Source organism: Lytechinus pictus, chromosome 7 (assembly GCF_037042905.1).
Source record: "Lytechinus pictus isolate F3 Inbred chromosome 7, Lp3.0, whole genome shotgun sequence".
Lineage (NCBI taxonomy): Eukaryota > Metazoa > Echinodermata > Echinoidea > Temnopleuroida > Toxopneustidae > Lytechinus > Lytechinus pictus.
The window spans coordinates 40316787-40329480 of NC_087251.1; the positions used below are offsets into that span (position 1 = coordinate 40316787).

At 37.4% G+C, this 12694-nt stretch overlaps 1 protein-coding gene across 3 annotated transcripts in view; it reads left to right on the top strand.

Moving 5' to 3' along the window:
* Positions 1–12694, top strand: part of LOC129264423 (uncharacterized) — a 40975-nt gene that overhangs the window by 12114 nt on the left and 16167 nt on the right. For all 3 annotated transcript variants that reach the window (XR_010294221.1, XM_064102675.1, XM_064102677.1), the window contains exons 6-11: positions 200–267; positions 1338–1428; positions 3495–7489; positions 8581–8747; positions 9651–9760; positions 11711–11801. Coding sequence is in view for 2 of the 3 variants with exons in the window: in XM_064102675.1 (XP_063958745.1) it covers positions 200–267; positions 1338–1428; positions 3495–7489; positions 8581–8747; positions 9651–9760; positions 11711–11801 (4522 nt within the window). In the remaining variant the exon portion in view is untranslated. The remainder of the gene's footprint in view (positions 1–199; positions 268–1337; positions 1429–3494; positions 7490–8580; positions 8748–9650; positions 9761–11710; positions 11802–12694) is intronic.

Here is a 12694-nt window from a genome sequence, read left to right on the forward strand (position 1 = left end):
TTAATCTTCATTATTTTACATAATTTTATTTTAATAGTAAAATCAATGATGCAGTTTGTTGAGGTCCAAGCATGTTTAGTTTCCAATTATATCACCTATTTCATAGTTTGTTCACTAGTTTGAAGTTGACCTTGTCACTTTGATTTTTTTACGAACATAACACAACATGCTTTTGTTTTTTAATGATTTGTTTCTTTAGAGCAAATGTTCAATCTGACCATGCTGGACCGAGTGGGAGTCATCATGATCAAGCCCATCGTATTACAGGTATAGTATTTCAATTGGTATTACTCATTTTTGTCTCGCCTGCATAGCAGAGCTAGACTATAGGCGCCGCTTTTCCGACGGTGGCGGCTTCAACATCAAATCTTAACCTAAGTTTAAGTTTTTGAAATGACATCATAACTTAGAAAGTATATGGACATAAGGGTAATCAAGTATTACTGAACATCCTGTGTGAGTTTCAGGTCACATGATCAAGGTAAATGGTCATTTAGGGTCAACGAACTTGACCATGTTCGATCAATATTGAAATCTTAACCTAAGGTTAAGTTTTTTGAAATGTCGTCATAACTATGTGGACCTAGCTCATGAAACTTACACATAAGGATAATGAAGTATTGCTGAACATCCTCTATGAGTTTCAGGTCACATGACCAAGGTCAAAGGTCATTTAGGGTAAAAGAACTTTGGGCATCTTAGAGGTATTTGTTGCATTTCCATCGTAACTTTAAATTGTATGGAGCTAGTTCATAAAACTTGAACATAAGTGTAATCAAGTATCACTGAACATCCGGTGCGAGTTTCAGGTCACATGACCAAGGTCAAAGGTCATTAAGTTCAATGTACTTTGGCCAAGTTGGGGGTATTTGTTGAATTACCATTATAACTTTGAATGTTTATGGATCTAGTTTTTAATACTTAGACATACATGTAAGAGTGATCAAGTATCACTGAACATTCTGTGTGAGTTTCAGGTCACATGACCAAGGTCAAAGGTCATTTAGGGTCACTGAACTTTGGTCATGTTGGGGGTATTTGTTGAATTGGCATCATAACTTAGAAAGTTTATGGATCTAGTTCATGAAGCAGAGACATACGGGTAATCAAGTATAAATGATTGTTTTGCACACATCTTAGATCACATGAACATGGTCAAACATACCTGCAAAGATGCTCAAATAGTGAACAACCTATGACTTCTCTATTGTACCAATACCTAGTATCTATGTTGGGATTAATGAATACTTTGGCCTCGTTGACTTTTTAAATGACTGCATAGATCTGCTTTTATTATCTGACATCTTACTCTCTATTTTGTTTTGTGTGTAATAAAGGTTTGGAAACCCTGCTGTCTGGACCCATTAAACAGGAAGCGCATTCCATGACCTCGGTAGAGCAAGATCCGTACGGATCCCCTTTTAAAAGGTAACTTTTACATGTACCTCATCAGGGTGCTACATAACTTTTTAGAAGCGCCTGCCTCGTCGGGCAAGTAAATATTTAAATAGTTGGAATATACTTGCCCAAAAATCTATTTGACTTGCCCGAAAAAATCCTTGAAAAAAAAGTTTTACCTCTCCAAAAGAAAGCTTTGCAAATTTATAAATCATTGACCTTTTTCTCTCTTTTGACATGAACTGATCTACCTTGTTATTGCATTTCTTTTTCCAAAGTGATTTTATCTTGCCTACCATGACCAAAATTAGGGTCAATATCATATCATATTGACCCTAATTTTGGTCATTCTACTTTGAGAATTTTGCTTTCTACTGTGTGAATTTTGCTTGCCCAATTCGGGCAAGTAGTTTTGGTCTTTACTTCAAAACGCTTGCCCGACTCTAACTTTTACTTGCCCCGGGCCATCGGGCAAGTGCTTATGTAGCATCCTGACCCCATGTTTTTACGATTAGTGAGTGATGTGAATGTTTACTGCCCCGCTGCAACTGTGAAAATTAAATGCAACTTCATTTACAACTAGGGCTGAGTCGAAACGTTTAAACGCTGTTCAAACGACCGGTAAAAGTATGAAGGTTTTCCTGTTTTGACATGTTGATTAAATTTCTCATTTCACATTTTACAGCTGAGAAATGTTTATCTTTTTCCCATATTTCCTTGAAATAATTTTAATTTAGTTGGAAACTATCAAGAAAATGAATAATATTCCCTTCTTTCTTGACTCTGAAAGATCATACTTTTAGTTGATGTCACCCTAGATCAACTATCATGAAAGACTGCGTGTGAGACCACAATAAAAAATATGCCAAATTTTGGCTATACAAATCACAAGATTCTGATTTATAGACCTAAGCTTACATTTTATACCAATGGATAAGCCAAGAATAAGTCTTTGAACCATTGATATTGAATCTATTTATGTATTTTGGCTCATTTCCTCGACTTGAAAAAAAATTGTATCACTCTGAAACAGTCAAGAATGAAGTTTTGCTTTACCCATAATGCACTACAAATCAATCATGAAGTTCAATATCAATGATTCAATGACTTTTTATTGGCTTATCCACTGGCACAAAATGTAAGTTTAGTTCTTTAGATTCTCTATTTAATAGATTCTTGTAATTTGTTTTTCCTGAATTTGGCATGTTTTTATTGTGATCCCACATGTAGACATGTAAGTTGATCTAGTGTGACATCAACTGCCAAGTACGATCTTTCAGAGTCAAGAAGGAAATATTCTTCATTTTCATGATAGTTTCCAACTAATTCAAATTATTTCCAGGGAAATCTTGAAAATTGAAGGGCATTTCATGGATGTAAAGATATGAAATGTGACATTTCAGTAACTGTTGGGGAAGTTGTTAATGTTTTTTTTGCGTTTGAACGTTTTTCAAATAAATGTAATGACTCAGTCCTATAAAAAGCATGCATTAGGGAGTTGCACTTGATTTTTTTGAGCTGCATTTAAAGTTATGCATTTCTTCCAGCAAGGGGCCCATGGTCTCATAATCAGATAAAAAGTGTTCAAATATGTATATCGATGTTAGAGTGGATAAGGCATTAATCATTAACGTGATGTCCCCCTTAGATGTCTCAATGTCTGAGTAATGTTCCTTACAGTCTAATGAGATGGGCAATTTACTTATTGGCCTGTATCATTATAATCCCGGTGCATGTGCTCCACCATTTTGTTCTGTTTGCGACTAATGAATATAGAGGGCATCAACACTTTGCAGCATTTGCGATCCAAACAGAGCAAAAAAAAAACGATACTGACCAATAATATCAAGCCAGAAAATTGAAAAATCCCGCTTTGTGCTATTATATAGCATCGTGAAAGTCTCAGATCTAGATAAGGAAATGAAGGTCTTAAATTGGTTAATATTATCAGTCTTTGGTGATTTTCTTAATTTCTTTGGTCGGTGCACTGGTCTGTACAGATTTGCACAGTGACCACCTGGTTCAACTCAGGCTTAATTAGGACAATTTGAGTACGCTTGACTTTGTACCTTCAATTTTTTGTTTAACTGTTACAGGGCTGCTCAGCAACTTAACCAGTGTCCTCAAAATTACAACATGGAACAAAGGAAGAATGATATCAATGAAATTAGTGTGAAAAGCAGTTTCCTCAAGTCTGTAATTGCAGCAGATTCATCTTTTGCAGCGCCTGCATTTCGGTCTAATGCATCAACATCCAGACAACAGGCAGAAGATCAGGAAGACAGACCTAGAGGATCCAGCTTCAAGAACACCTTCTTGCAAGCAATTGTGGCTGCAGAACCATCCCCGTCTGATGCACTTGGTTCAATGAAACATCAAAGCCAGCCGCGGAATGTGGATCCTGGTATGGAGTTCACAAATTGTTACGACCCCAGTGACATTACAAATAGATATGAAGGAAACAAAGAAAAGGTTGGAGACATCACAAGAATATTTGGAGGACAGGGAGATGGGTTTGAGAATGATAATGGGATGGATATGACCACATGCATGGGAGGTTTTGAGACAATGCAGAAGAAGCTTGAAAGGCCAGCAGCAGAATCGACAAGAATTTTCGATGCTGAGAACACAAACAAAATGGAACTGACAGAGTGCCTCAAGGGATTTGGAGGAATTTCATGTAGCACTAACAAATCCCTTGGAAGGACTTTGAATCAAACAGGAAACAATTTGAATTTTACTCAGGTGTTTGGTAAAATGTCAGAAAGTGATTATGCCGACATGCCCCATGAATCCACCGCAAGACTCCTCCAGAGAATTGACGATGCTATTGCTGGAAGCGATTGTAGTGGGGCCGAAACAACAGGGGTAGATAATAGCAAAACTGGCCACATGAATGTTTTGCACAGCACAAGAAATAATACTCAAAAGTCCATAGCCCTGGACACAATTCAAGAGGTTTCTTCATCCACAGTATCGATGTTAAATTCAACCTGTAGGGATAAATCAGCAGTGTCTGCATCCTCTGTACTTGAAGCCTGCACGGAAGATGATGAAATGGATATAACCACTTGCAGTAATTACACAAAAGACATCAGGATCAGGTCAGCTCAAGAAGAGATGTACAGGTCACTTGATAAAAATGAAGTGATGTGTGGCGTTGGCAATTCAGTATCTGCTGTAAAACCAAAGGTGGTGGTTTCATCTTCTGTTGTGGCAAAAGGAAGCGGTGGAGACCATACCAGAGTGCTTGACCAAGCCGCAGATGATTCAGCTGAAATGGAAATGACCTGCGCCATTACCCAGCCCCTAATCAAAGGTAATGAGGTAAAAGAAGAGCTTCCAAGGGCTCCAGCATTGTCAGATGAAGACAGAACTAGAGTTTTTACCTCAGAGGATACTGCCATGATGGAAATGACATGTGTGGTGAGTGGAGCAAGTAGGTCAGCATTAAATATTGAGAGTGTCCATCAACAAAAAATGATACCTTCGTCAGTCGCAAGCAAAGTAGTGTCCCACACTCATTATGCAAAAGATGCCAATGACTCAGATGATATGGAAATGACCTGTGCCATAAATCAAACACTGATGACAGGTAGTCAGGCCAAGGGACAACTCCCACAATTAACAGTCGTAGATGATAAAGACACAACCAGAGTATTTAACTCTGATGACACTGCAGCGATGGAGATGACTTGTGCCATGAATCAACCTGTTATCATAGGCAGTCAGTCAAGAGGGAAACCTCAAACCCTACAAGCAACTTCTAATGAAGACAAGACCAGAGTATTTAACTCTGATGACACTGCAGCAATGGAGATGACTTGTGCCATGAATCAACCTGTTATCATAGGCAGTCAGTCAAGAGGGAAACCTCAAACCCTACAAGCAACTTCTAATGTAGACAAGACCAGAGTATTTAACTCGGATGACACTGCAGCAATGGAGATGACTTGTGCCATGAACCAACCTGTTATCATAGGCAGTCAGTCAAGAGGAAAACCTCAAACCCTACAAGCAACTTCTAATGAAGACAAGACCAGAGTATTTAACTCTGATGACACTGCAGCAATGGAGATGACTTGTGTCATGAATCAACCTGTAATCATAGGCAGTCAGTCAAGAGGGAAACCTCAAATCCTACAAGCAACTTCTAATGAAGACAAGACCAGAGTATTTAACTCTGATGACACTGCAGCAATGGAGATGACTTGTGCCATGAATCAACCTGTTATCATAGGCAGTCAGTCAAGAGGAAAACCTCAAACCCTACAAGCAACTTCTAATGTAGACAAGACCAGAGTATTTAACTCTGATGACACTGCAGCAATGGAGATGACTTGTGCCATGAATCAACCTGTTATCATAGGCAGTCAGTCGAGAGGGAAACCTCAAATCCTACAAGCAACTTCTAATGAAGACAAGACCAGAGTATTTAACTCCGATGACACCGCAGCAATGGAGATGACTTGTGCCATGAATCAACCTGTTATCATAGGCAGTCAATCAAGAGGGAAACCTCAAATCCTACAAGCAACTTCCAATGAAGACAAGACCAGAGTATTTAACTCTGATGACACTGCAGCAATGGAGATGACTTGTGCCATGAGTGGAGTGAACACCTCAGCATTTTCCTTTAGGAATAAGCACCAAAGCAAAATACTGTCCTCAGCAGGGCTCTCTTCTTCAGGAAGAGAGCATGCTTCATCTTTTGCATCAGGTTTGACTCACCTTGTGGACAATGATACAAATAAGGCCACTGAAGACACTACAACATGCTTTGAAAACACTACTTACTTGAGAAAACTACCAGAAGGACTGGCTTATCAGATGAGGACAAGGAAGGGAAAGCAAGGCATGGACATCTTGCAGAATGATGACACTGCGTGCATGGAAATGACTGAATGTGTAAGTGCACCTCCAAGTATTTTCTCTTCAGAAAACGCAGATCTTCCTACAAATAAAGAACATGGAACGTCTCAACCAAAGATGATGAGGCAGCAGGACTATGAGAATACAAAGATATATGATGACGAGAACACTGGACACATGGAGATGACAACATGTATAGATGCACTTCCGTCAACGAAGATTAAGGGTAAGGCGTGTAGAGATGATCAAACGCATGTTTTCAATAATGAGGATACTGCAAACATGGAAATGACATGTGTTGGGGTTGTCTTACCCCCGCTGTCAAAAGCAAAAAAGATTCCTAAAAATATTTCTGAGGAGCCAACACATATTTCTCAGTCTGAAGATCCTTCTACAAACATGGAATCGACAGCATGTGTGCTTTCCGGGAATTCAACATTAACCGTAAATGCACATGCAGGCAGACCTGTAAACTCTGATGTACTGGGTAAAACACTTCTTTTCAGCCAATCAACATGTGATGACACAGGAAAGAATCAGACCCAGTCTGAGACTTCGGATGTTGCATTCCCAAGAATGAAAGTTGAGCAAATGATTCTACCGCAATTTTCTACCGAATCAGAAATGAAGAAAACCCAACAAACCACACAGGTTATTGATGTCAGCGCCGTGATCAATACTGAACAGTCTTTGAGAGATACAGATGATTTCAAGATTCAAGAAAAGAATGCTGCTGGAGAGGAAATCCATCAGAAAGATGGTGAGATAAATATCAGTGGTGACATCCCTCATGACAAGACATCAGATACGTATACTCTAACTCACCCCGCTCTCCAACAGGATGAGGACAATCAGCTAGGAGAAGAACTAGCTGCACAGGAAAAGCTCCAACAGGGTCGCAACTTGGACACTTTCACCATCAATAACTCCTCTGTGACAGGGTCTGGGAAAAGGAAACTGAGTTCACTTACAGAGGGAATGTCACAAAGATCTACATCTGCTTCCAGTGAGGAAGGCAAGTCCAAGGCTAATGAAGAGGGGTCTTCTAGTTCACCTGACTCAGAATCACACGCATCATTTGTTTTGAAGGACAGTATCATCTTGCCAGACTGGATTGATGCAGAAGATGAGAAAGGAATTTTGGATGAACTGCCCATTGATAATGACAACACTGAAGATTTGTGCATGACTTCAAACAAGAGGCAGAGAATTGATGATGGTAAGCTGGCTTTCTTGAATAGATAGGTTTTTAATGAATAATTTTTGTCTCGCATGAATGAACTTAGATTATGTTGGGGGAATCAAAACAAAATATTAACTGAGGTTATTTTTTTTAATGTCAAAACTTGAAAGTATATGGATCTAGTTCATGAGACTTGGACATAAGTGTAATGTTATATAAATCAAGTATCAGTGAATATCCTGCATGAGTTTCAGGTCACATGACCAAGGTAAAAAGTCATTTAAGGTCAATGAACTTGGCCATCATTATTTGAAAGTATATGGATATAGTTTTTGAAATGTGGACATAGTCGTAATCAAGTATCACTGATCATCTTGCACAAGTCTTAGGTCACATGATCAAGGTCAAATGTCATTTAGGGTCAATGAATGTAGTATTTATTATCATGTGAATGTGGTTTTCTTTTTGGAATAATCATTTTATAGTATTTTTCAAGGTCGGTACTGCTGCTACATGTATATTGAATTGCGTAATGCAATGATACGAAATATGGCTAATTTCACATCCTAAGCAAATTTGATTTTTTTTTTCTCATGATTAAGGATTGATCAAAAATTTAATTTTGGAACACTTTCAGTCATAAAAATAAAATGTACAGAATGGAATACTGTACATAAGAAATTTACAAAACATTGAATAGCAAAAGAAAGTTTGACCCTTTTTCATAAAATTTTCACCAAATCTGTGCAAAAGATTTGATGATAATACACCTAGTTTTAGTGAAGTAATAATTATATCAACAGATATACATGCATCTATTCATTGTTTTATTTTATAGAATAAATGTACAAAGAATTGCCTTACCCATGATTCTACATAGTGATATTTTGTTACAAGTATCCTGTCAAATTAAACCTATCAATTAAAATAAAAATCTATTTGGAATAGGGTCAGCACATAAACAAGTGACTACTATACTAATTCACTATTGGTTACATCTCTGAACCTGTTGTATAAAAATGCAATATATCCTGCCTCAGAAGTTACTTTTCATTTTCAAGTATAAATTTGTTTTGATTTAGCAGCCGAATAATATCAGCTTTTGATTTAAATTCATTTATTGACAGCTGTCTTCACATCGTCTTACATGGATGCATCCCATTTGACCTCTAACCTATCCCATCTGCCCTTGTCATCGGAGAGGGGTTCAACATCAGTGGAAGACTTCCTCCAAATGTTATTCAAGTTCAACGACCTTCCTATGGGCAAACGTAGTGTGATGTGTCCCACCAAGGCAAGTACCGAATAATGAAAGACGTTACTTGGCAAACTGTGTACGATTTCAAAAGTATAATTTATTTCATACTGATTATACGCACATGCAACCCAAATGAATTAAAAAGAATGATTCATTGAAGGATGTATAGTAATAATAAATAATTTAGGATTTGTACAGCGCACGTATCCACCTTGCTAGGTGCTCAAGGCACTCCAATGTTACCCCGGCTAAGCTAGTCTACTGATTCCGGTGCGCACAGCTTTTTTGAGGAATTACTTGCTGCCAGTACCCAGCACAATAATAATAATACATATGATTTATATAACATCTTTTCCATTTTGATTTAATGCTCGAGGCGCTTAGAAGAGAGCAAAATATAAAAGTAAAGAGAACTTAGAGAAGTACAAGAAAGGGTAAATAACAAATGAGGAAAATTTTCTGTCTTCAAACCTAGTACCTGCTGGTGAACAAATGCAATTTTAGGTTACCCTAATAGGGATAAATTTCTTGCTGAAGGAAAACACGCCATGGCTTGGAATCGAACCCACGTCCTTCAGATTGAAAGACAAGTATCTTGACCATGAAACCACGACGCCCCCACATTTATACTAGTATAAAGATGAAAAAATATATACAAGAAAATGTCATAACTTTATTATTCTACATCTGATTTTGAAGAAATCGTAAGTGTTATGCTTGTTGGATTTTTTTCCCTTTTTATTCAAATCAACTTTTTGATGGGGTGGACTTGTCCTTTAAGATCATAAGGGGGAGCTGAATTAGCCCCCTGTCTACTTGGGCGTCAAAGTAGCCCAGTCTTTTTAGGGTTAACTCATTCTTGTTGGGGTGGACTAGGTCTTTGATGTTTGTAGTTGACTCCAAATTTATAAAGGTCTCCTTTTTTTTTTGTCCATTCAGATTACTGAGCCTTCTACACTAAGCAACCAATTGGAAGATACCTGCGTCATTAAACCTAAAGCTGATATGTATGAATGGGCCATCAAATTCCTCACACCAACGGTTCAAGAGTAAGTTTTTTTATTGCAATAATGACAATTTATTTTCAATTCCAATACATATGTAGTCATAAAAGTTTTTGAAAAATATTGTTTTAAATTAAAAGTACTATGTGATTGCCTGTTTCGAAATTATGCAACATTTTGTAAGTGCATGTTCAAAAACGTGATTTCATGTACAAAGTCAATGCAAATTGTGTTTTCAACCAAAAATAATAGATGTTTGATTAGTTTTGGTTTTGCTGGTCTAAATAGGTTTATTTCATGCTATTTATGATTTCAAAAGAGTCGCTGACAAATTTCATCGAAAAAACAATGAAAAAAAGGTCTAAAAAACACATAAATACATGAGAAATTTATCTGATATCGTAATTTTTTTCACTTTCATTTGCTAAGAACACCACAAAGAGTTTCTACACCAAAAATTAAAACATTTGGAGCTTTATTTAGAGTGTTTGAGGACAAAGTATGATTTTGCATACTAATTATGTATAAATTTGCATGAAGTAAATTAATAAATAATTTTGTAGATTATGTCCCAGACAACCTGTGTGCCTTTTTTCGGCGTGATTGATGGCCCAGGGCACCGTAACACAAAGATTAGCGATCAATCGCTAAATGAACTGACCAATCAATATCAATGTTACATGCGCATTAAGTTTAAAATACTGACCAGGGACCAATCAGGGGTGTTCTCTTATATTTGCAATTCATCGCAAACCTTTGTGTTACGGGGCCCAGATCTCAAGGGGGGCCTGTCGCATAGTGTGTGCCGGGCTTTAGGCATCAAAATAGCTCAATTTTTTCAGGGTTAAAAGAAAAATGATCCCTCATTTTGTTTCGCCCGAGTAGCAGAGCGAGACTATAGGCGCATTTCTTTCTGACGGCGGCGTCAACATTGAAATCTTAACCTAAGGTTAAGTTTTTTAAATGACATAACTTAGAAAGTATATGGACCTATGAATAGACTTAAGGGTAATCAAGTATTCTGAAATTTCTACCTGGGTTTCAGGTCACATGACCAAGGTCAAAGGTCATATACATGTAGGGTCAATGAATGTAGACCCATGTTGAGGAATCAACATCAAAATCTTTACCTAAGGTTTAGTTTTTGAAATGTCATCATTACTTACAAAGTATATGAACCTAGTTCATGAAACTTGGACACAAGGTTAATCAAATATTACTGAACATTTAATCGAGTTTCAGGTCACATGACCAAGGTCAAAGGTCATTTAGAATCAATGAACTTTGGCCATGTCGGGGGTATTTGTTGAATTACCATCATAGCTTTGATTGTTTATGGATCTAGTTTATAAAACTTGGACATGAGAGTAATCAAGTTTCACTGAACATCCCATGCGAGTTTTACGTCACATGACCACGGTTAAATATCATTTAGGGTCAATGAACGTATAATTATATTTTATGAATGGTGTTTTTTAAGAATGATTATTTTATAGTAGTTTTTAAAGTCAGCACTGCTGCTACATGTATATTGAATAACGTAATGCAGTCAAGACTGCTAGAGGCGCTCCACTTGTTAGCTGATGAAACCGATAATACTAAGTTGCACAAAACTCAATAAAGTGCATAGTTATCGCACTGACTCATAAATTGATGTGAAGTCTACTTTCGTAAAAGCAATTGACATGATAGAATGGTATCTATTTTTTGTGTATGTTACTGTATATTATACACTGCAAAATTAGTATTTTGTTTGTATTCTTGTAATTAAAGTTCAGTACTACTGAATGATCTGAGGATGTTATATACGTGTAGTGATGGAGCCTTTTGTAACAATTCACTTTATGATTGCAGGGGCCGTGGAACAGTTTTCAAAGTGGGGGGGGGGGGGCTGACCATGCAAAAAATCACAATTGTATGGTAAATTTTGTACATGTTTTTTTTTTCGCGGCTCCTGGATTGTACTAACACAATGCTATGATTTTCTCTTTGTAGGCTGAGGAAATCAGTGGCATCCCAAGATCCCAAACACTTTGAAGAGAATGTTCCCATTGTCAAGGAATTACAATCTGCTGGTCCTGAAAGAGTATGTTTTTTCATTGATAGAAGGGTCAGATATTGTCAAGGGGTACACTATTTCAGGGGAAACAAGTTTTGAACGTGCCCATATGAGCATTGCAAGTAACTTACAATCAATAGGAAATGTTAGAACTCAAAATGATCTGGCAATTGATGGCAAATTTACAATCAATGCAGATTCTGTTTTTTACAACAGAAATTTTAAATTCAGTTTGGTTTGCTAGAGATATAGACAGTCGATTGGAAAGAATGCCAAAGAAGTTTCTTGCATCGCTCCCCAAGTTATGAGGTTAACAAGTGATATTTACAATCAATTACAAAGAACTTTCTAGCATCACTCGTCGAGTTTGCGTGTATGAGTCTATCCGTACTTTGATTTCTTTCCTCCAGCTGGTGTGCTGTGATCCGTAAAGGACAAGTCCACCCCTTCAGAAAGATTATTTGAATGAAAAGGAGAAAAATCCATTAATCATCACACTGAAGATTTAATCAAAATCGGGTTTAAATTAAGAAAGTATAACATTCTAAAGTTTCGCTTAATTCTCGCTACCCCAAATAGCGATTTCGCCGAGATCCGGGAAAATCCCTGTAACGCGCATTGCATTATGGGATAGCTTTTCGGTATTACAACTTCCTGATCGGAAGTCCAATGCACTGTTTTGCCATTCAGATCAACCGTGCCGTCATGCACAACAACACAACGTCGCTTTCGCTCGGAAAGTTCGTGATCACAACCCTCTCTTTCACATTTTCACGTGAAATGTATTTTTTATTTCTATTTATAATTCAAATGGAATCAAAACTGACCAAATTAGATAAAAAGTATTATAATCTGTACATATTATGCTGATTGGCATCGATTTCAGCGTGGTGGAAAACTCAGTATCGCGAACCTCGCGC